The following is a 24449-nucleotide window of genomic DNA, read 5'->3' on the forward strand; positions in this document are numbered from 1 at the left end:
TTTGGGCAATCACAGCGTTCGGCCCAGTGTTCAGTACTCAACTGTTAACATTATTTTCTCTTATTGCCAAGATGACAGACCGCAGGATGTTAAAGATGGGAGGGGCTTCTAGTACGTCTGGGCCTGTCACCTCGGTCCATGTTAAAATCCTCAGCGAAAGAACAGGCAGCGCCAGGAAGAGAGCTCTCCAGAAGGATTAGCCTATGGAAAAAGCTAATAAAATAATAATAAGACACTTGCACAAAAAATGGCCAGCCAGCTAGATCTTCCAGCCCTGGGACAAAGGCACTCACACTCTCTTTTATAAATATATTTTATTATTTTAATGCTTATTAAGAAATGTAACCAAGACAGACTCAGCAGCACCAGCGGCTCCTCACTGCCCAGCAGTCTGATGACTTCACAGCTATGAAAACTTCACAGATTCAAAAAAAAACAAAAAACAAAAAACAAAAACAAAAAAAAACTTTGGTCAACGCACTTTAAATACATTTGCATGCACAGATTCTCCCGCCCCCCTTCCCACCCCTCCCACTGGTAACTGACAGAGGGAAACAACAACTATTTTCATAAAACATTTAAATTAATAAGTGTTTTATAGTGACAGCATGTACAGCAGGGTGTTCATAGTGTCTTGGCTCACAGACGGCTGAGAGACAACCACTCCACGGCGCAGAGGGAAGGAACACCAGCTCCTCAGACGGGGAGCGGGAAAGCGAAAGATGTTCACAGATCAGCAGGCTCCAGTCTTGATTTCAACACACCCTTGTGTGACCACTCCCAGCAAACAAAAAGACGGGGAATTATACAGAACGGACGTCACCCCAACTGGGGGATTCTCAGTCTGTCCGATTCAGTTCACTTCTCACGCAAATGAGGAACTGGTATGATTTTAGTTATTCTTGATGTGTTTTACTGTAAAGAGGGACAAAAGTTCAGGGCCAGAAAAAGCTCCCTGGTGTGACTCAGTGCAGTTTGACGCCCAAAACGAAAGTGGGGAGAAAGCTGACTATTAGGCAGCTAAACTTAACAAAACACCGCTAGAGGGTCTCCAGTTTTAATCCATCACACCACTATTACAGCAAGTTGATCCTTCCCACAAAATACGCCTGGACTGGTTTATTTTTTAGAGAGGACTCATGTTCATGAAGCAGAAGGGCTTTTGCTACACCTGGATATGCTCACGAAATGAGACAAAGCACCTGGCAAGGAGATAATTGAGAGGAATCCTCTCTTGCTCAGTCACATACAGGCCAGACGAAGCCAACCTTCTGCACACACCAGGGCAAGGTTTCCTCTAGGCAGTGACCCTAGAAAAGCCACGACACTCCACGTACTTCTCTTCCAGAGTCCCTTCTCAGCGAGTCACACATCAGTTTCATGCCAGCCCCCGAGACCATCTGTGCAATCCCCAAATCTCCCCAGCACATTCCTGCTCTCCTGAAACCCTCCCAAATACCTACCCTACAAATCCTCCTTCCCTGCTGAAATTTGCCATCTAACCCTAGCACTCCAGCCTGCTCCCACACCTCAGAGACTTTCTTACATCCTCCAGTATCCCCCAGAGCCTCTTTTCAAAGAATGATCAAAAGGTTCAAAATACTCCATATAACTCCCAAGTCCATCTGCACCAGAAGTTTGCTATCACCAGCTGGAATCAGCGGCCAACCCCTTCTGTCTACAGTAACCCCCAACTGTCCCACCGTGCCAATTTGCTAGCATCCTCCATCAAACCAATGTCAGCCTTACCACATCTCCTTCTCCTCTCAGTTAGCTCTGAGCAAGAGCTACAGTTCAGTCCTGCACACAGCTTTGAAATACTGATCTAAAAGAAACTCTGCAAGACAAAGCTGAAGTGCATTTATTTGCACATAGTGCCCTATTGAGGAGAGGGCCCTAAGAAGAACACTTGATAAAATTAATCCTGGCAACTGATCAGAACTTTACTTTCTCCAAAACCCTATAAAGCAAATAAAACCTGGAGCATACAAGTCTCCAGGGAATGGTGAAATTCCTGGAATTCCCTCACTCAAAATGAGGCACCACATCTCTCAGTGGGTTTCGAACCATTTTTAATAAGATGTTCCAGTTCAATGAAATTAGTTTCTTCTTACCAGCTCTTACTCTCTGGACCCACTCTACTTTGGTTCCCAAAGAGGTCTCATCCAGCCTCTCCTGATGGTCACCTCATTTTTACCTTTGCCTTGCTACCATCTTTGTTTATCCAGAACAGCTATATTTCATCAACTAAACATTCTCTAGCTGGAAGAAAAATTGGGATATGAGTGGGGAGATTAGGGAAAATTATTTAATTTTCACTTTTTTAATGATCCCTGTCCTATGTAGTTTGGAAGACAGGTATTTTTCTCAAGAGCGGAGAGCGCTAAGAGGAGGAGAAGGGAAGCAAACACTTCATTCATAGGACCCTAAAGTTTCTTTTTCAAAAAAGGAATGAAGTCTCAAAATCATGATCCCTAGAAAACAGGTTATAAGAAGTCCAAAATTCTGCCCAAAAAGCTCATGCTCCCCCCAACGATCACTTTGGAAACACTTTCTGAAGGTCCATCTCAGACATAAGTTTGCCAGAAGGCATGCAGCACATGGGGCAGTTGGCCGTCCCTTCCTTCCCGTGACTACAGACTTCTAATTCCATATAAACCCACTTACACCCACTACACTCCCTCCTACACACATCCCACGGGCCCTTCGCACATCCTTTTCATTTCAAATCTGGATCACTCATATTGAAAGGGACTGGACAGACTTGAGGGCACTTCAAACAGCCACAGAAAAACTAATTTCAAGACCTCTGGGAACTCAAAAATTTTGTATGGCAATCCAGTTGGGTAGAAATGTTTTTCCAGAGGAATTACCCCAAGTTTGTCATACCAACACAGATCAATTCTATTCTTGTAGCAACCAAGCAAGAAGCTGCCACAATTGAGTGTGAAGAAGCTCAGGAAACAATAGAAAGCAACAAACCCGCATCAGCTGTTGAAAGTCTGATGCAACGTAACATAAAACATCCTTTTACAATGGCAACTAAAGCTCAATAAGAGACACTTCTGCACTTGTGTGTGTTCCAGCACACGAGCGATGCTGCTATTTTCCCACACTTCCTTCCCTGCTCTGCTTCTTTGTGGACCTAATTGTTATTGACATGAATACCGGATGTAATCTTGTGTTATTCTTAGAAACATTTCGGCTTCCAACCGAGGCCCGATGAGATCAGACCCCCATTTTCCTGGCTGAAATCTGCTGCTGTTACAGGAGGTCAGAGGCGAGATCCCTCAAACAACAAACAGAAATATTGCATCAAGAAAGATCAAGAGCAACAAGATCCCAAGTCACCCTACAGAGGAACTGCCTACGACGTCAGTTATAAGGAAATGGCTGAGTGTGCGTTAATGGTGCTGGAGCGACAAAGCGCTCCTCTGACGTCAGACTGTGTGTCACGCCAAGAAAGCAGCAACTCAGTTAAACTGTCAAGTCTATTGTTCTGTGTTCTTACGTTGTTGCCTGTCTTTCTGCTAAAGATTGTGGTGGTGACCACATCTTTTTATCCGTCTCAAAATAAGCTCTGTGCTAGCTTGGGGCTGTTTCATACTTAAATACGCTCAGCAGTTATAAACCACTTCCCACCTTCATCCAGGGAGACTGGCAAAAATCAAATTCTTTTCATTTTAATAGTTTGCAATATTTAAAATAAATGTGGAAGGAGAACACACAAACCTAATCTTCTGCTATTTCTGAAATATTAAAACCCAGTTCCCTTCTCCTTTCTGAAAATGACTCTGATTTGAGTTCTGAAATGTTCAGTGGACAGACACCCGGAAGACTCAGGGTTGAGGGCTGATACCTCTGACTTTTTAAGCTAGGGAAGAATCTCCAGATCTCTGTAACTACCAGACTTTGAGCTTTCCACTGCCTGTCTCCAGTCCCAGAAGGGTGGTAGTGTTGGACATCATACTGGAATATTTGTCTAGAAAACAAAGACTGAACAGTCTCAAGGTAGAATACAAGTTAGTGTGGCTCTCTGCTGTCCCTGAGCTACCAGGCTTCATAAATGACAGAGCAAAATATCATCCAAACTGCTGTAAAACATCTCTACAACAAACCACATCAGTGCATACCCTTACTGCAGGACAGATCTGCAGATCTCTCTTACACGGACAGACCAATATGGTTTCTAAGGAGACTGCCACTAGTACTGATGCCTTCCAGCTCCCCAAAGTAGGACCATCTTCTGCTGGACTTCAGAAGGCCTCTGCACCGCAGGGACACATGGGGCTCCACAGTAAAGCACATCAGGAATCAAGTGAAATCACAGAGAAAAGGTGTTCCTCAAACAGCTCACTGGAATTCCAAAAGGAAGCACTGGGTATGTGTGCGCGTTCTCCCCACTCCCTAGAGAAAAAAAGAAAAAATAAAACCCACAGCTTTTTGGGTGAGGATGAACATGACTAAAATACGGAAGATGACCACGGCTCACATGCACTTAGGGCCACGGAAAGAATTAGCTTTCTAGGTGCACAGGAGGACAAGCCAGAGAGAGAGGAAAAAAGCAGAACCCGTCGGTGCCCACAAGTCTGCAGACACTTCGCACGGCTGCTGGCTCTGCACAGCACCTCAGGGCACTGCTGGATCACCTCCGGCAACAGCCCAGAACCTGGCCTGCTCCTCTACAGCCTGCAGCACCAAGCCCTGCTAACAGCCTTCCAGCTAAGGGACCTCCACGCTTGAGTCTCCGTTTTCATTATTTGCTAGATGAAGTGGAGGGCTACGAGGTTATATTTGTCTTGTGCATCTGGAACATTGAGCACTCAGGGAATGGATATGAGCTCTCGCCCAGCTTTTATAACTTAAAGTAATCTAATCAAGACAGGAAAAAACATCTGAGGAACCTGTTACGGTATAAGTTCAAAAACACAAACCGAAAACAAAATGCCATGGTTGAAGGTATTCAAAGTTCCCATCAGGTAAATTCCTTCCTTCTCTGAAAAGCCGTTGGCATCCTCCCTGCCCAAAAGATGTTGCTATCCCCCTTCAGCTTGTTGCAGGGCCAAAGTACTAAAAGGCCCCTCCCTGCTGCTCTTTGCAATTAAGTGAATACTTCCAGCCATGCTTTTATTTCTCTCGGTAGTGACAGCAAAACCGACGTACAACCATGGACACACGGTACAGCATAATGTCACAACACACCCTGCATCGATGGAGTTCTCCCAGTGCTGAACTTGGAATGCCATCTCCGACCTCGGCACCGCTCGTGGTGACAGGTCTTTGATGGGCAATGTGTCCCTTCCTCCTTTAGTCCATTTCAATGGTCTCTTGGCTTTTCTCCAGTCTAGTATTTAGGATCTTCCCAACGGTCCTGGGTAGGGACACCTTTCTCCACAGCAATCTTAATACAAACCTCTCCCCCCGACCCCCAACCTCCCTTTCTGCCACAGCAGAGGCCACCAACGGAAAAAAAAGTAACTCTACCAGGAAGACTTTGAAAGAGTCATCAGGAAACATCAGGTGCTGCAAAAGCTGTGCTTTCTAGATCCGAGTAAGAGACACGGGCATCAATTAGCTCTTCGCTATGAAGCTCCCTGTTCACGCATGCATCTGAGAGAATCCCATTTTTGCAGGAATGTGGGAGATGCCCATTTGCCTCCATGTCCAGAGCATTTCCATTCTGGTGCCATTCCGAGCCTGCCTTGCATTTGTTCAAGTCCTGCTTTTCAGGATCCCTGTGGATCTCTCCATTGGTGTACACCTCTAACGCATACTCACCGATTCGTATGCTAGCGTTCTCCCCATCCCCACCGTGCGTGGAAGTCCTAGAGCTGGCTGTTCCTGCCTTGAACTGCTCCTTCCGGCCCAGGATATGCTGGCTGATGATTTTACGGAAGGTGTGACGGAACTCCCTGATCCGGTAGGCATAAATGAGAGGATTTACAACCGAGTTGGCATGAGACAGGATGATGGCCAGATACATCAGCCAGAGGGGAGCACGGGCACAGTTTGGGCAAAAAAGGGTGAAACAGTTAATAATATGTAGTGGAAGCCAGCAGATTGCAAACAACCCAACAATGATGGCTAAAGACTTGGCCGCATGGACTTCCTTCTGCAGAGTGGAGCGTGAGCGTTCCCCATGTACCATCTTGTTCTCCATCTGCTTGAGCTGTCGTCGGGCTGCCATGAAGATTTTCAAGTAGATACCAAACATAAGGAGGAGAGGCAACAACACACAGGCAAAGAAATTGTAGTAGACCATGTATTCCATGGTGACCACAGCCTCGAAGAGACACGCCACCATACTGTTGCTGCAGTTGATGGGAGAGGACTTATTGGCACCCTGCTCTTCAATCTGCGAGCGTTTGTGCCACCCAAGCATTGGTGTCAGGCCGATGATGAAAGATAATACCCAGCAGATTGCAATGATACCTTTGGCTCGAGAGCCAGTCACCAAGCCATTGTACCTACAAAGCAGAGGAGACCAGAATTACAACAGTATCACTGAATGAGCCCCTGGCACCTAAGCAATTTCCCAAAGGCCCAACCTCCCAGAAGGCAGAAGAGGGCAAGGAAGGCTCCTTCTTCTTCAGATGAGCCTTTGAACAGCTGTGCAGAACTCGCCCAACCCAGCTGAGCACAGCAAGGACTCGATGGTGACATTACATGCCGCCTACTTCCCTCCTCTCTCCCTTGGGCAATGTGCAGATGACAGAAAAGCAGGTAAATGAATACAGTTTTCATCTGCGTCCTTTCCCTCCATCTCCCCACTTGCTCGTATGCATGGATCCTGGATAACTGACAACCTGCCCTGACCCTGGGCAGTGGATAAGACCACCCCAAAACAAAGCTGAAAACGTAACGCCGATGTTGAAGGCTGAGGCAGCTCCTCCGTTCTCCAAGTGAGCAGCCCTGCAGCACAGCATTGCTAGGTCTGTCTCACAATAAAACTGCAAGCCAAATGGTACTACGTAACTCGGAGATAAAGTGCCGTCAGCCCAGGGTCCGAGTTAGGGTGGGCTCCAGGGAAGGTCTACTGCAGAGGCCAGGCTGGCATTTCCTCGCACAGCGCCTCGCACTGCTCCCCAATGGCACTTTCAGAAAGTCCAGTACCACCAGCTTCCCTTGGCCAGCAAAGCTCACCAGCCCAGCCCAGCCCAGCCCAGCTGACCCCACGTCCTTCTCAGGAAGGAGAAATTAAGCCGAGGACAGGGCTCTGACTACAGGTATGCTGTGGGCTGCGCTGCGCACACAAAAGGAGACCTCGGTGGTGAAGGTATTGATATGCCTGGCTCAAACCAGTGCTCCTAGTAATAAATCCTCCCAAATATTTTGAAAGAGACAATAAGCAACATGGTAAAAACCTGACAGTGCAGCCAAAGACCTTTGTTTGTTTGAAATATCAGCCAGTTCCCAAGGCCTCGCAGGTTACTGCGGGTGCCGAGCTGACTCCACCAGTTCTACTTTCAGAAAATGTAAATCAGGGCAGCAGTTTAACATTTCAGTGCAGTTTCCTTTCCTTGGTAACACTTAGCCTGGAAAATAGATGGCTGTATTCCCACATTGTCCAGCACGGGTCCTACACCGTACTTGAGCCCGTGTGTCTGATCGGACAACGGTAGCTTTGGGCTCCGTGTTTAGCCGGTGTTCCTCCTCCCTTTGTCCACATCTTGAATTCTTTCAGCGAACATTAAAAAAAAGTCCAAAAAGCCACGGAAATTTCTCCCTCTCTCAATGAAGTATGTAATCCCACAGGCTTATGCTCCTATCCTAATGCAAATTCAAGATAGGGGAGGAGAGATGCACAGACGGAACAGAGATCCTGCACATGCTTCAAATCCCAGCCGATGGGCCCTGGAAGGAACCTGGCTCTACACGAGAGCTGGCAGGCCTGAGTCTCCCCTCCTGAACTGCATTTCAGATTCAAAAAAGAGGGAGTCGAGGGAGCCAACCACACAGTTCCCAGCACCCAAAATACACTGAAATCCTCTTTCTGCAAATTGAGGGAGGAATTCAGCTGGTCTTGGGAGATGAAATGTATTTTCCAGCAAGTGGTGGATCCTGCTGAAAGCCCGGTCGGTGGGGGGGTGGGGGGGGGAAGGATGAGGGCACCGTGTGAAGGGTGGAAGGGGAGCTGCCTACATTCAGACCTCATCAACACAGCAAAACAGCATCTGCACTTTGAAAAGTGCACCGAGGGAGCAAGAGAGTGAACAAGGCACTCGAAGCCTGAAAACCACCCTGAAGCCCTGGAACTGGCCACATCTTTGTCAGAGGAATTTTGAAATTGTACAGCTGTTATCCCACGACTAGAGATGTCCCTTCCCTCCTGCTAAAAATATATCCATTACTGCTCCAGGCAAACACCCCCCACTTCTCCCTCCCCCTTACCCTCTGGGGATTCCCATGCAACACAACTTTACAAGGCTTTGGAACAGCACTGAATCCAGGCAGTCTCCTGCTTTCCCACTGCAGTATATTTTGCTAGCAGAGGTAATTACCAACCTTCTGGCACGTGCATTTCCATAATGCCTTGCTCGGGATTGCCAGGGGTTAAGCGTGAAAATTCACAGCATCCTGTGATACCATGTGTGGCATTACATTCGCGTTGGCCAGGCACCTATTCAGAAACGTCCGTTCACTTGGGAGAGCTTCACTTCAGGGACCCACATGAGACACTGGCTGACTCTGCTGAGGTAGGGTTAATGTCCAGACAGACTCTCCTGGATTTACTCTTTCTTTCCACTTAGAAGTTTCACCAGGCTGGCACTGAAGGTTTTGCGCACCTGTCTAGGCATATTTTGAGGCTCACTGCAGCCATGTCAAAGCTACAGTCTGTATACCCAGCGCTATACAGCTCTACACGGTAAGTTCAGGGCTCCTCGGAAGCACTACATTTACTGTGAGTTGGTGGCACCTATGCAGGAGACACAGCCTGCTGAAAAGAGCCGGTCACAGCTACAGCCTATGTTCCACATAGCTGGTGGGTGACTTTGTCGTGTGTCTGATGTGTCCAGACAGCGCTGGATTGCCTGTGCACAAGCAGTTCTTACGCTTCCTGGAAATACTGGACTTGCTGCACAATAATGACTTTTACTCCTGAAAACCCAGACACGAATAAAGAGCATCAGTGCAGAGCACAGACACACACCAGGTGGGGTTGGGTGAGGGGACGTGGGTGCCTGACTCCTCCAGAAAATCAAACCCAGTTTTGCGAGCACATAAAAAAAGTGGATGTTTTCCCAAAAATAATTTTTTTCAGCATCTTGAGAGCAGATAACAACAGGACCCAGGAACCCTGCCTGCCCTGCTGCTCTTCCAACCATCAGACCGGCACCCCGCCCCTGGGAGAACAGCCACCCTCGGTGAATGCACAACTCATCTGGGCTGCCTACGGTGGTCTGGCTGAGGACATGACTCCTCCGGATCCTTGGCCTACGCTCTGTGTCATCAAGGTAACGATCCTGCGGAAGGCATAGTACCTCACCAGCCTGGTTCGTAAGCTACGAAGCTGGGTGCAAGGCAGAGCTGATGTGAGAACCACAGGGTCCTCGGGTAGGAGCTGAAATCCTTCCATACACTGCATGGTCTGTAGCTGACCTAACTCATCCTCACAGTACCCAACCATCCAGGCTGCTTGTCTTCCAAGCCCGCCTCTGGTTGACAGCACTGGACATCTTGGCCAGACGGCTCAGAGCACGGAGCAGCTGCCTTGACTGCACCACACCAGCAAGCATGTGCTCTCTGCTGAGGGCACTAGGCTTGCATCCGCATGCCAGCCCTCTTCAGTGGTTTTTAACAACTCACTAGGAAACACTGTCCACTGAGCACATCCTCCCAACAGCCCATGCCTCAGAGAGCTGCGGTTGCAGAGGGCAGGACAGAAGGAGCATGTTGTATCCCTATTACATGTATCTGGAAATGAGAGACACTGACAATCCCAGATCATTCAGGAAATCTTGCAGCAGAGCCAGAAACCAAGCCCAGATCTTCTCATGCAACACCTGAACAACCTTTTCCCAAAATTCTCAGTCAAGAAACTTTCTCCCCTTTTATCAGGGGCTAACAGACGCTAGTGCTTGACTATGCTATGGAGGCAGGTAGGGTGGGGTCTCGCAGATGGACACGTATCTCTACAAGGCAGACGTACGACCGTGAGCAGGGACCGTTCCTTTGCGCACTGCAAGATCCACTGTACATGCCACGTGCTAAATGGACCGACCGTCTTCCAGACTGAAATCATGGTAGCAGCAGGTTCCACTGGGACCAATGAAGCCACAGAAAACTAGCAGTGCTTTCAAAGTCAGGCCCATGGTTGTTCAAAGGAGGAAGCAAATTATTCTCCTTTCATATTAGGCTGAGTCTGCTCATAATACATTTGAGACAAAAATGAGCACATGTAGATAAAGTTTGTCCTAAGATCAAAAGGTTTATGGCAAGCAGGGAAAGAAAGCAATCCAGATATGCCTCAAAGTGCCAGTAAAGCATACTTTGTCCAGGGTTTTCTTATATCTCCTCCATTCTTCCCCCCTCAGACTCAGAGAAGCAAGTTGTGTCCAGCTTCCCTAGGCTCTGCAAAAAAGCAACCTGTCATCCCAATGCCAACTCAGAGCTGCAGGTGAACACCTGAAGCATGCGGAGCCAGAGGCGACCTGAGAAAACTCTTCCATTTGGCTGCAGGAAGAAAAACTTCTCTCTTTCCAGTGCATCCAAACTACCTGTGCTTCACCACGGGAATGCTTTTACCACAAATGCATGCACAAGAACTCGCGGCTGGGCACTGTGCCCTCACAGCATTTGTTGGCACTGAAGAGCCTGGAAAGTGGCAATTTTTCTTGGCCCATGACTTCATCCCGGAGCTCAGACTCCCAGCCAGTTTTATTTAGAACACCCAGGGGGTTTCTATCAGTGAGCGCAGGATTTCGGGCACCTGCCATGTTAGTTTGCTTTTAATCCTAGACCGAACGATGGCTGGGGCTCGCTTCCTTGGGAATGCTTTACTGCCACTTTCGGTGTTACGATTGTATAAAGCCTGGCAGAACACGCTGCCAATCCCAAAACTCCAGGCAAAATTCAGCAAAAGGTCTTGCAAACTTCTGGAAAGTTAGCAAATTCTGCACCATGTTATAATCATTTAAAAGGTAGAAACCATAAGACATTCCAAAGCAGAACGTATCCAAAAATTAGTTTTATGTATTTTTAAGTTTTACCTATATGTGCCTTTTCTCCTTGCAGTTTTGGGGGGATGGTCTTGTATGCACAGAAAAATTGTTCCAAAGGTAACTCTAATTATGTACTGAGGTGTTCAAAAGGAAGCAGTATCAGCAATCTCATTCTTCAGCCTCCTTAATACATATAGTTTATTTGTGTGGGAATACACATCCACATATGCAACCATCCACACAGATGGTTACTTCTCTTAGGACAAATCAGACATGAAACCACTAACAAGAAAGAGAAGAAGAAAAAATAGGTTTAGGCCCCTCTGGGTTTTTATAAGATACACAAAGGAGGTCTGATTTCCTTTTTTTTTTTTTTTTTTTTTTAAAAAAGAGACTTTATCTAATGACTATTAGGAATGCCTTAGGTGTTACCTTTCTTGTCCTCTGAGGAGAAGAGGAGAGGCTTTCCCAGATATTAAAGGATGGGGTGAAAACACTTCATCTTTAGTGGTGGAACCTTCCTTCCAATGGTTTAACACATTTTTGAGGGAACCAGATATTAAAAGAAAAAAATGAGGAGGTGAACAGTCTGAATCATACCCCGTTTCTCTCTTCAGCTAATCAGCTTTCACCTTCTCGGCATGTCTGAGATCGTAAATCTTATCTTTATTCATCCATAAATTCTTCTAGGGAAAACAGAGTAGACAAGTTCTTCGTTCCTACTGTAGAAGGACAAACCGGTAGGGGACAAGGAAGGGGAGGAACCCACGGTTCTACCTGTGGGTTTCTGCGTCCAGTCAACTCTACTGTTTCTGCGGTGGAAGAGGGTGTGTTTTGTTTTCTCAAAAACAAAATAGTGAAACAGGCACAATACCCAGCACTGGTGAACTCAGATTTTTCTGAAAGACTCTTTACTTTGGCTTATTCCAGGAAATTAAACTCAAGACAATATAGCTACAGTGATACCAAAAAACAGGCAGAAATCCAAATTTTTAAAATCCTTTTCCTTGCAAGTCATCCTCTAACAATGTGAATGCTTAAACTGTCAGCAAAAGTTTTCAGAGTTAACTCATAAGTGATGAATTAAAGACATCAGACATTTTCAAAATCATTTCAGAGGCAAGCTCCCGGGGGCCACTCTACATACGTTTCTTTGTACCATTTATCATTATGTTGGCTTAAAAAACTGAAAACATTTGATCTTTAGAAGTGTAGAAAAGTGGAGACAGTCCACTTCAGAGGTACTAACACTGACAGAGGTTTTTTCCTGCGGTGGAATGGAATGGTTACTCCTTACGACTACATCAAAAGCAGAGGCTGTAACACTTAGGGCTGTAAGTCTGGAAACCAGCAATTAAGAGTAACGTTACAGAAGCACAGCCTTGCTGAAACAAGCCTTCATGAAAGACTGTGCTGCAGTGGTCCACATGGAAAGGTAATCTCCCCAGCTCTAGGGAGAGGAATGTTCTCTATTTCTGAATGTGAGGTTTGTGCTAATCAACAGAAGTGCCGGATGACCAAAATATTCACAAGAGACAAAACTGAGTCACAGAGATCAGCACAAGTGATTCAAACTCAGCAGGACTGAGAATGTCCAAAACCTCAGACTTAAGAGCAAGAAAAGCAGAAATTTCTTCTACTTTGCAGCCACATTTTGCATGTAGCAGAACAGGAAGCAAGTCTCTCCATCCGTGAGAGCTCGCTGCATCCTCCTAACAACGGGACGGGACGGAAGGAGACTCCTCTGCTCTGCCAGCACTGGCCCCTCCTGGGGCACCTTAAAAGCTTGCGGAGTGACTCGGGAGCACTGTCACAAAGCACTTAAACCAAGCCCACAACGCACAACGCCACGCTGCACCCACAGTCAGATAAATCCCGTCCTGACAACGTGCTTCTGGAAGCCTGAACTGGGCAGCAGCCCTGAGCAGGCGGCAAAGCTTCCCCTTGACCCACATCAGCCCCCCAGTTTGCACGCAGAGTAGCAGCTAGTTACATTCAGCTTTCAAGCTCTATTATTCAAATCCTCTTTTCTTCCTCTGAACTCCAGACTAGAGACCACAGAAAAAACACCTTCTGGGCTGGAGTGGGGACAAGCCTCTGCCTTGATCTAAGACATGCTTTGCTTCCAGAGGCAGTGCCTAAGTTAGTCCAAATCCTCCTAGGCTTGTCCTTTAAAGCACGCTGCTGCTCCTCCCTCTCACGTTTAATGGACCCCCAAGAGAAGACGCCCATCCCCTCTCTCCACAACCCTGTTCCTCCAGCGGCTGGGCAGAATCCCCCATTCTTCCCAACAGGACGGCGACCAGCTGTGCTCAGCCCTTCCCTCCCTCCTCCGCACGTAGCTGTGACTCAGCTTTCCCAGAGCAATCCTTCTGGCGCTGCCGGCTCCAGCCCGGAACGCAAGGTACCGAGGCTACGGCACGATCCTGTCTACGTGCGGAGCGCCGGCTCCCAGGCAGCGCCCGTGCAGTGCCATGGGCACACGCTCCATGAGGACAGGGAGGAACTGGAAGAGAAACAACCTGAAGATCCAGCAGTCAGAGCAGCTTTCAAGACCTAGAAAAGCGTCTTTCAAATTACAAGGGATTAAGTGCTGCTGCTCATTTAACCTTCCCTCTCAGTTTATCTCCAGGTGTGCTGCTTTTATCGACGTCCACCCCTCGCCAAGACCCCTCCCTGCTTCCCCAGCCGCCCGGCGCTTACCTGAGGGGAATGCGGATCGCAATGATTCGGTCGATGGCAATCGCCAGGAGGCTGAAGATCGAACTCTGGGTCAGGACCAGGACGAAGCAGGCAATGAAAAGGCAGCCATAGAAGAAGGCACAGAAGCCGGTGCTGATGGTGATGGCAAAGGGGATTGCCAGCACGCCCACCGCAATGTCAGCCGCAGCCAGGGATACCACAAAATAGTTGGTGACGTTCTGCAGGTTGCTATTCAAATAGACCGCCCAGCAGACGAGGATGTTCCCCAAGATGGCCAGCACGGCAATGACCAGTTCCAGGATGATGTAAGCTACATCTGAGAGAAAGTCTTCTTTCCCATGTACTAGCATGGTGAGAGCGACCAGGCCAACGTGAGAACGTGCCAGAAAAGCTCAGCGTTCATATCTGCAGAGCACTGAACAGCCAAGACGCCTCAAAGCTGCCTGGGGCCCGAAGAGCGCTCACTCGGCTGCCGGCTTGCGAGGGTGGTTCACGCACACCCTTTTCTCCCCATGGCTGTTCGAGATCTTTACAGCAACAGGTGTAAAGAGAAAAAACAGGCCTTGCCACCTCCAGCAAAGTGGACTAACCAGACGCAGAATAATTCACCAAATTCACCTTTCTCCAGCCGGCAGGGCCACAGAAGAACAGCTCACGCAGACGAACACGGCTCCCCGGGCCACAGAGTCCAGCAGACAACACAGCCCAGTAAGCGCGCTGTATGGCACTGTCACATAGGCTCTGAATTTTTGTTTCCTGTTGACAATCACGCTGCTAGTCATGGTTTCCTGTCATTTACATACCTACCGGCAACTTCCTCTGGTTCTCTTTTTCCCCTTTTCCCCCCAGGACTTAGGAAATCTTCTCTTCAGCTGAAGCAAGCATTCAACTTCTTCACTTGTTATTTCCTTAAAAAAAGCAAACAAAAACCATACACACTAAGTAATCAGCTCCACGGAGATGGAAAAAGCAAAATCTCATTAAAGTGGCATATTAAATTGATAACGGATATTAAACAGACCTAGAAGAATACATCACTGACAAAAATCTCACATTTTGCCTATCTTGAAAGCTGCAGAGCCAAACCCGAGGCTGAGGAAGGCAGTATTTCACAGCGGTGATGAGAAACAAGGGATGTTTTGTTTTCGAGGCTACCAGCCGAGCTGGCACTTCGGCAGCTGCTCAATAGTCTGCCCTGAAACACGAGAGCCCCACTAATTATGCCTTGGCGAGCGCTGTGCCTGCGCGGGGGAAAGGTGGAGGAGCCTTTTCACATCCACCTGTCTCCCTCCCATCACAAACACAAGACTTGAGCCACCACGTGCTTCCCACCCTCACGTGCTTCGTCACAGAAGCGTGCTGGACCCATGCTCTGCCCCGCGATGACATGAACGCTCATTCACAAGCGGTCTGCGCTGCTGACGCGTGTGTTCACTCTGTTTCCATACCGTTTCCTTTGAGTGCACCAACACGGAAACGTGATCAGCGGCAGGGGACATAGCCCAGGGTATGTCAGACGGTGACGTTCTCCGATACTTCCCTGCTGAGAACAGACATTCCTTGCAAGGGTTTGTGCAAGCTCCCATCCTGCAACACCGCCTTCATGCTATCAGCGAGCCATTTTGTTCTTCATACCTGCCTTTTACATAGTGTTTTCTGCATCCGCAGCTCCTGATACACTCTACAGACAAGGTCAGCATCATTCTTCAAGTACAGCCAGCCAGCAACACACCCACCACGTTGCCCCGCCACCCCGAACGAGGCACCCACAGAGGCACAACGCCAACGTCCTCTCCCAAAGTGAACACGCACGCTCCTGACTAGCGTGTGCACACACCTGGCACGAGACTTGGCGCTGCTTGCAAGGACACACGCTGCCCACAGCCGCCACTGCACACGAACACGTACACATCTGCTGCACGCTTACACGCCTCACCGACCCTCACACGTTACCTCACGACTCTGGTTCCAGATGTGGGTTCATTTTACCCACAGATCTGGCCAAAAAATATAGCAATAAAGAATATGGTTTCCTGAGCTTCATGCCACGCAGTCAAGCGATAATTGCCCACTGTCCTATCCCGTCACTTCTGTACTCGATTTTAAACCTTATTTAGCAAACTTCTTGTAGCAATATTTTCTCATAAATTTAAGAGAAGAAAACAGCTACTCCAAACAGGGGGCTAGGATAGTAAGAGAGACATAGCACTAACTGATAGACCACTCAAGCTCAGTTTCAGATGCAACATGCACCTCCAAAGCAGAAGATGCACAAGGGATCTGGTGTGGTCTACCCCACCAGGGTTTCATGCCTTCACAGTTCACTCTGTGTGCTGAAGTCGTAAACCTAATTTCTCAGGACAAAATAAAAGGCTAAAGACAGTGATAATACAAGAAAATATGATTAACTTGTGATTCACATATGATCTCAGGAATATAATCTGATTTTGGACCTTTCATTGATTTAGAGCTCTACTGCTAATGCTGCATTTAAAAAGAAAGTGAATGGTTCCTGGTGGTTTGGATGCGCTTCAAAATCTAGCTTTTCCTCTACCTTCAGAAATCTTGTGTATGCATTTTGTTTGGTTAGCGTGGGAGAAATCAACATGAGAGATTAGTTTTTGATCTAGGTATGAAGAGGAAGATAAAGATCATCGATTTAATCTTTTCTCAAGAACAAAAAACCCCAAGAAGTTTCTGTATTGCCTATCTTCTTTTAGCAAATACCCTGTTCTCCACTGACCTGCCAAAGATTGCTTCTACTTACTTGTTTCAGGGATGTTACTGCTATGCTCCTATATCACTTTTCCAATGTCCAATTACCCATTTCAAGTCCTAATGGGTTTGTTTCATACCAGCGATAATGAAAACACCCCCCCACCAGCCTGACCTCCAGGGAAACGGATTAGAATTAACATCAAATAGAGACAAAGAAAACCTGGAGGGAGAGAAAACAGAAAGGGCAGGATGAAAACTAAGCTACAACGCTCTCTGCATGCAAGAAAGGGGAAAATGTCAGGAAAAAAGGTGGCAGGGAAAAAAACCCTGGGGGAAGCAGTGGGGTAAAACTGGTCTCTAGGAGAAACAGTTTCCGTCTGTCAGATGTATCACATGGTTATGCCCAAAAGCTCTGAAGCAGGGGCCAAGTCTCATGTCCCTTAGTATCACAGCAGCACAGACAGCGATGAACTAACACCCTGGCGATGGAGGGGGAGCCCCCACGTCCCCCACTTCCTAACACCCGCTCACACGTCCATGCAGCTCAAGCTCGTGACCAAACTCCAGGTGCAGAACAAGTTTAGAAAAATTCCAAAAATTATTGGGATGTACTTGAGACAAAACTAATGCCATGTAAAATAAAACGATAAAAAAGAAAGCATAAGCTACTCTGCGAGATGAAGCTGAAAGAAATAAAGAAACACCTTTCTGAAAGGAGCTAACGTTAGAACCGGTCAAGCACCTCCAGACACCAAGAGCATTTACTTGAAGTTCTACTGTGGTGCTCTGACACCTGATACTCTTATCTTTACACCTCAGCAAAGAGGACCAAAGTGACATTACTGGAATATTCTTTCCCATTTCAGAACTTCCTTTAGCAGGATTACAGACCACACGAATCCCAGATGCATTTTGTTTAATCTGCCTCTTTCAGTGGCTCCTCTCTGACTAACCACTGTTTCCCAGGTGGGCATGGAGTGACGTGACAGACCTACGCTGCAGAGGTCCCCCAGATAGTAATCATTTAGTACAAAGACAAAGCTGGAACTACCTACAGCTCTGCACATATCCTGGCGAAGAACGACGCTGGAATCTCAAGTTTAACGATGACATCACATACTATTTTCAGACACAGTGGAGTTTTTAACCTTCTTCAACCATTTGTTTCCTAGTTTGATTTTAGCTTTCTAATTTAGCCTTGAATTTGTCTAGCCCCTTGTTTCTCACCTCCCTTGACAAATGGTGGCCTGATTTTTCAACTCAACCCCTAGCCATTTAATTCCGAAGCAATCTGCGAGGTGTTACGTCCAGAAGAGGAGAACATGTCCTCCCACCCAGTTCCACTGCTCCCAGATGGGCTGGGAAGCAATTAGAGAGCTCTGCAGAGCCAGCACACCTCAAAGAGAAACGACTGGAGCTGAGTAAGTGTCCAGGCCAGGAGAAAACAGTATTCTGTGTCCACTTCAGCACTACTGCTTCTCTGGTAGTAACAGACATTAGAAAAAGCAATTTTTAGCCGCACAACTCCAGCACATGAAAGGCCTCACACCTGCCACATACAAAAGGTGCCACAACCCAGGAGGGTCCCATGTTTCACCTAAACTTACCCCTCGTCTCATTCATCTCCTGCACTGTCAGCTTGCAATAGCTTTCCTCCAACACGATACAGGGTCTTTGATTGTAGAAGTATTTCCAAACTTGTTTTAAAACAATCACAGGCCCAGTCTTTCTGTGCACATGGCTAGAAATTTACTGCATTTACAGGGCCAAAATGAAATACAGACCATCTAGAGAAGACAACACATATTCTGAGGAAATAGAGATTTATTATAGAATCATCTACTTCGTGCAAGGCTCAAAGGCTCAGCAACTAGGTCTGACAAGATAAAATTAATTAACAACTTGTTTTACTCATTGGGAAAGTGTATATTAAACATCTCAGGCCCTTGAGGGAACAACATTGCAAGCTTCTCAAAACTTAGGAAAAATAACCTGTATCACACAACCTGCTGGACAGCTACAATTAGTATTTCTTCTCAAGCTCATGTTTTGTTTTGTTAATTGGATTAATTCTTCCTTGATACCCTGGGCTATGTTCCGGCCTTTTCTCCATTATCAAATAAACCTTTCTTGCCACTCACAAACCTGTAAAGCTGTTGTCCTGTTCGCTTTTAGTGATTTGGAACACACTGTTCTCGCCCGTATTTCAGCCTCAGTGAAAAACTGCTCCTTGAAAATTCAATAAAGCATCTGAACAGCACGTTCCCATGAAGCAATTCACCACTGGAGACTGAGCAAGCTTTTGTTTGGGATCTCCAGTTGACTTTGGACCAAGGTGTTGCTTCTGCAGTCTACTGAGTGCCAAAAGAGCCCAGGTGAGCACCGGCCAACGTCGGGCTCAAACAACCCTCCTCAAGCAAATTCATTTCCTGCTCCTGTGCCCTTCGGGTGAGTTTAGCCATCTCGGTTTTGGATGCCTATGCTCCATCACACTAGAAGACTTCCTCTCTCTCAGCGTGCCGGACTGACATATCTGAGAACATCTGGGACGTTTCAGTTTGACAACTACTCTTGAGAGACTTTAGCAAAATCCCCCAAGACAACTCTGGGGGCACGTAGGTATCAAACTACAGCTTCCCCGGTCTTCCCCCAGGAGCTGTAGCTCCCCCCAGTCTCCAGACAAGACTGGCTTCTCCTTGCTTGCTTCAGGAATGGGGAAGTAAGGTAGGAAGGCAGCAGGCAGCTGGTGTGAGGCCGGCAGGGAAGGGGGAGCGGTGGCCCTTTCAGGAGACAACATCAAGGAACAAGACTCATTCCACACATAACAGCCTCACATCTCCTTCGGACAACATGACCCTTCCCAGGTACCAGCCACATACAGGCTACCTAGCTCCCTCAGGGAAAATCCTTGAAATCACATGCGGCAATGAGCAGAAAATTGGTGCCGCTAAGTCACTCTTTTTCTATTTTCCAAAGCCCGGAGGGGGGAGATGCTTGTCAGTTTTTATCCTCTCTTTGAAAGCCCTTCAGCTCAAAGAGAATCTCAGTATTTTTCAAATCAAAGTTTCTAAGAAATCTTGTCTCTCGCCGTATCTTTAGCAGATCAAGGCACGATAAATGAGCCAATGTGCACGCAAGCTTTACACGAATTCGCAAGAGATGTTTCATGACGGCCTCTGCGGAACGGCTTCCCCGTGCCCGTCGCTGCTCCACCCAGCCGGCGTGGCTGCAGCCGGCAGAGAGCCGTCTCGCGGCTTCTCTCCCTCCTGTCGAGGGACGCAGAGAGGCGGCTGGGTGGGAGGAGAGGGGAGGAAGGGAGGCATCACCCGTCTCACCAAGACATACTTCTTCTGGCTCCTCTGTTTGCTTTATTATTGGCTGCATTTTTAAATGATCTTTTAGGTCATCTGCTTACAGTAATAGGAGGAAATTAAATATTAATAATAGACTATTTCCCTCTAGACTGTTCTTTGTTAACAAAGGATACAAGTGAAACAAAACAGGCAAAATTATCAACACACCACGCTCTTGGTTTTGAGGTACCTGGAGCACTTGCAGTTTCCATCGGCCTTCAGTGGAGCTACAGATGCCCAATCTTTTGTGCCCCTGCTTTCGTGGACACTCATAAATGCAGAAAGTGGTGATGTCTAGAAACTGTTGGTCTATCAAAGAGCTCCACGCTGCAGTCGGACCCTTTCAGGGCATCTTGTTTCAGACTTTATCCAAAACATCACCTGGGTCACTAATGTTCTGCCTGAGAAAAACACAGGGCCAAGGATCCTCTGAAGCGCAGAGCCTGCCTTCCCGCGGGGAGCGAGGTCTCCCTCCAGGGCAAAAACCCACGGCTGGGCAACGAGAGCCCAGGAATGGCTCTGCCAGTTCTCCAGAACCACTGAACAAAATGAGGGCTTCGGCTTTTCTGAGCTTGGTCTAATCCCCTCTTACGGGAAAACAGCAGCCCTCCAAGACTTCAAGCCTCCACGCCACGTACTTGCGTAAGGCGAAACAAGTGGCTCTCAGCAATCTGTGCTGCCTCTGACCTTTGTAAGTTCAGGCATGTGGCAGAGGGACAATATTTCTGCTTTCCATTTCCATCGCTGCCACAGTCCAGGCCCGAAAAGGAGTCTCTGTTCACAGTGAGAACAAACTGGGTGAATTTGGGTGCAAAGTCTTTACTGACTAGAGGATTACTAGGATAAGAGACACCTATGCTGCTGTATCAGTAACAGCAATAAAAAGCATAAACGACCATACCCTTCCAGTCTGTCCCATTTCTCTCTTCTCTTCCTGTTTATTGCCAATATAAAAATCACAAATCAGAACAGTCAAAAAAGAGAAACGGCATCAGAAAACAAGCAAAGGTCGTAACACAGATGAGCCAACTAACAGAAATGCTAATCTGAAGCCAATGTTTCAGCTTTGCTGCCCGCCCTCCAAGTGCTAGAAGTGGATTAATTTTTATTGCAGCAGCGGAAGAGAAGATTGGAACAGAACACATTTGACCTTCCCCCCCCCCTTTTTTTTCCCTTAAGTGGATGTTATAAATGTTTAAAATCAAGCAAGAAAAAAAAAAAAAAGCTCACAGTAATGATTTCCATTTTAATGGCCACAGAAAGCCAGGGAGGACAAAACTAAGTAAGGCTGAATACCCAGCAGCTAAAGAAGCCGGAGCAAACAAACGAGCAAAAGGAAAAAGGTTCCCCTGTGCCCACCGGAGGAGGCTTTTCTTACTGCCCTAGTCCGACCGGGCAGCAGGTGTCACGACACAGTGCCAACAGGCACAAAAACACATTGGATTTTGGAACAAACCATTTGTACCCAGGATCAATGGTGTCAATGAACCTACAGTGCCAGTTCCAAAAGTAAAAAATGAAGCATTTGGATAACTTTTTATAACACAGACACGTAAAAAAGCATAGTTAAAACAAAGCACCCTGGCCACAAAGAAGTTACTACTACCAACATCATCCACAATGTCTCGGAGGATCCAGTTTTCCTTTTCTGTGTGAGGGAAGAGCTGAAAGTTAAATTTTGCCAACCCTCAGCCCTACCAAAGCAAGCTGTGTTCACAGATGAGGAACATCTCCTTCAAGAACAAAATAAGAGAAAGGAGGAAATGGGATTTCAACAAGAGGTGAGCCACGGAGGAATACAGGCTAGGGAAGAATTTGCTTCAGAAATACTTACCAAGCATTAGCAATATCATACAGCATTAGCAATATCATACAGCATTAGCAATATCATACAGCATTAGCAATAGCTAATGCGTCCATTCTGGTATATTTTAACGCAACGGTGTGGATTTCTCTCCAGATGCAACCTCACCTCTATATGCAGTTTCAAGACATGCAGCCCCAAGTTTTATCTGTCTGTCCATTTGCCTGCATTTTAATCCAGTCGCTCCGAAACTGCCTTCCTGAAGGGCAGGCGTGCGCTGCGCCCGGCCCGCAGAGCCCCGCTGCCTCCCCTCCGAGCGCTGCCGGGCGGGAGAAGGCTTCGTCTGAGCCCTGCCGCAGCGAACCAAAGCTCCCCAGGCGCCAGCGCAGGCCGTGCCGCTCAACCAGGGCAGCCAGCGTCACATCTTCTGCAGGAGAAGGAATAGACTTTTTCCCCCTGTATCCCTCCCTGTGGCTTAAAATCTCTCCAGCCCAAAACGTCCTTCCCCGCCCTGGTGAAGGCACGGGACAACACGAGCAGAGATGAGCAAATGCTACCTGCCTCTGAGCCAAAGCAAAGCTGTGTCGCTGCTTTATCTCATCCGTTGCTCATACACCGATACCTCTGAGCGACGGGGATTACTGGGGACTCACCGCGGAGCTCCCACGTCACCCGGTGCTGGGACTCGTACTCACCCGGGACACAAGAGCAGCCAGCCCTCTCGGGGGGCTAACGCAGCCCATCGCACCCTCCGTTCCCAGCTCGTTCCCTCCCCTGACCGTTCGGAGCAGCGTGACAGCGGCAGCGTTCAGCCCGAGCTCCTCACCCCGGCCGCTCGCTGCTGCCTCGGTCGCGGGCGGCGAGCACAAGCCCCTCGTGCCTCCCAGCGCCGCTGGCCTGCAGCCCGCGCGGGACCCCCAGCTCCCCCGGGCTCGGCGGCGGCCCCGGCCTCTCGCACCCCCGGGCTGCGCAGCACTGCGTTTTACTCAACTTATTTCACCCCAGCTTGTCAACCAGCTGCCAGTGAAACAGCATTTAGACAGACTGACAACGCCGGTGTTGCGTGCTTATCCCAGAGGCAAGCAAAAGCCACAAAAACAGTTTTTCTACCCAGTTTGTCTCCAGCAACTTTCCCTCTTCTGTTTCCTTAAGGTGCTTATCCTGACTGGCTAATCCTGCGTCACCCCCCATCACCCCATCGGTGTTTCTGCCTCACCGTCTCCAGGCCATTCACAACGTATTTTTAGGACTCTCCCAAGCTCTGTGCTGGAGGACTTGATGCTCTGACGTCTCAAGGCCACGTGCCCTTGCTCACCTCCCCCCTTCTCTTTGCTATGACTTGCACCATACTGCTGTCACTCTTGCAAAATGACTTGCATTTTCACTATCCCAGTCAGCCACGCCAGTGAAAGCTTTTCTAGGGGTACCCAAAGCTTTTTATTTTTCTTAAATAAAGTCCTTGATTATAATCCAATTTATTGAGAACTCTCCAGCGTTGCTGCTTACTGATCCCCAAAGCGTCAATGTCTAGCTGATGCTCTGAGGACTCTAACGAAGTCATTCCTTCATTTCCTAAGTCCTCGTGCTGTGGTAAAAGCACATCCGCTTACATGCAACAGCCGGCTGCTTCTGCTCACTTCCTCTGACTCCGCGCAGGCCGGAGACGCGGGTGCTCGGGGTGGAGAGCGCACACGCCGCCGGCAAAAGTGAGGTTTCCAGAGGGCACTTTCTTTCCTTCTGCATCAAACGACTGCCCTGGAGAGCCAGGAGCCATTCATAAATCACTTTATAAGGCATTTTACTGGACCGAGCATCTTGTCAGCATTTTGTAAGTTAGTGCGCTTGCCTGCGGGGAACAGAGAGGCAAGGAGACCAGCAGCGAGCAGACTGCTCCGACTGCGACACCGCTATCCCACGTGGAAAGTGGTCCTGGGCTCCTGGGAAACCTAAGGTACTTTACAGTTTCTGCACAGCAGGACCACAGAAAGCTCCAGCTGTACAGAAATCGGCAACCATTTCTCAAATGCACAGCAGCCACCGTCCTCACGACCAGCAGAACAAAGATAAACCAGAAAAGATTCCCAAGGCAAACTCCTCAGGGACAGCGGGATGCGACTCCAGGTACAAAGGAAGTCAGTCGGCAGAGATGGCTCCAGAAGAGGCCCCCAGAAGAGACAGCCCCAGGCTTTAGGGTTGTTTCTACCCAAATGGACTGAGTCCATCTCTCGCTTGTTTTAGTCATGCAGCTAGGCTGTCCTGTGGCTACATGGGGGGAAAGGAAGATCTCCCTTCAGGAGAGAGGCAGGAAAAACAGCAAGGAGGAACACAGCTTCTTAGCTACCCACGAGCTGCAGGCGCTGGCACCACTTAGGTGTACCAGAGAAAACAACCACGTAACCACATCAAATCCCCCCGAACTCCCTATGTCTACCCAGCTTATAACCCTTAACTCCTCCTAACGGGCAACCAAACTTTGGATCAGCATCTAAACGAGCCCCTAGATGGTACAAAACAAGAGATTAACATATTTTTAAGTGTCTAACAAAGTCAGGTGCCTCAGTTTTAACAGATCCAGCTAAAGAGGTCTGATTTCTCGGAGAGAAGCACCTTTTGGAATCGAGGTACTTCAAGGGACCGAGCAGAGAGCCATTAGCACAAGTCACTTTTGCCTGAAGTGCAGGCGTCAGAACATTTAATTAAGTTTTCAGA

The 24449-nt window shown here is 47.9% G+C and overlaps 1 protein-coding gene across 8 annotated transcripts in view; it reads right to left on the reverse strand.

The window, feature by feature from the left end:
* Positions 1 to 297: 297 nt before the first annotated feature.
* Positions 298 to 24449, reverse strand: part of ADORA2A (adenosine A2a receptor) — a 29911-nt gene continuing 5759 nt past the window's right edge. For 2 of the 8 annotated variants that reach the window (XM_064522215.1, XM_026119147.2), the window contains exons 2-3: positions 13866 to 14773; positions 298 to 6467 (exon numbers count right to left, since the gene is read on the reverse strand). In XM_064522215.1, the coding sequence (XP_064378285.1) occupies positions 5507 to 6467; positions 13866 to 14215 (1311 nt within the window). In that variant the 5' untranslated portion in view covers positions 14216 to 14773 and the 3' untranslated portion in view covers positions 298 to 5506. Of the gene's footprint in view, positions 6468 to 13865; positions 14774 to 15313; positions 15517 to 24449 lie in introns of those variants that run through there. The other 6 variants (XR_010392078.1, XM_064522219.1, XM_064522218.1 and 3 more) reach the window with 6 other exon arrangements.

This window comes from Dromaius novaehollandiae, chromosome 17 (assembly GCF_036370855.1).
Source record: "Dromaius novaehollandiae isolate bDroNov1 chromosome 17, bDroNov1.hap1, whole genome shotgun sequence".
Classification (NCBI taxonomy): Eukaryota; Metazoa; Chordata; class Aves; order Casuariiformes; family Dromaiidae; genus Dromaius; species Dromaius novaehollandiae.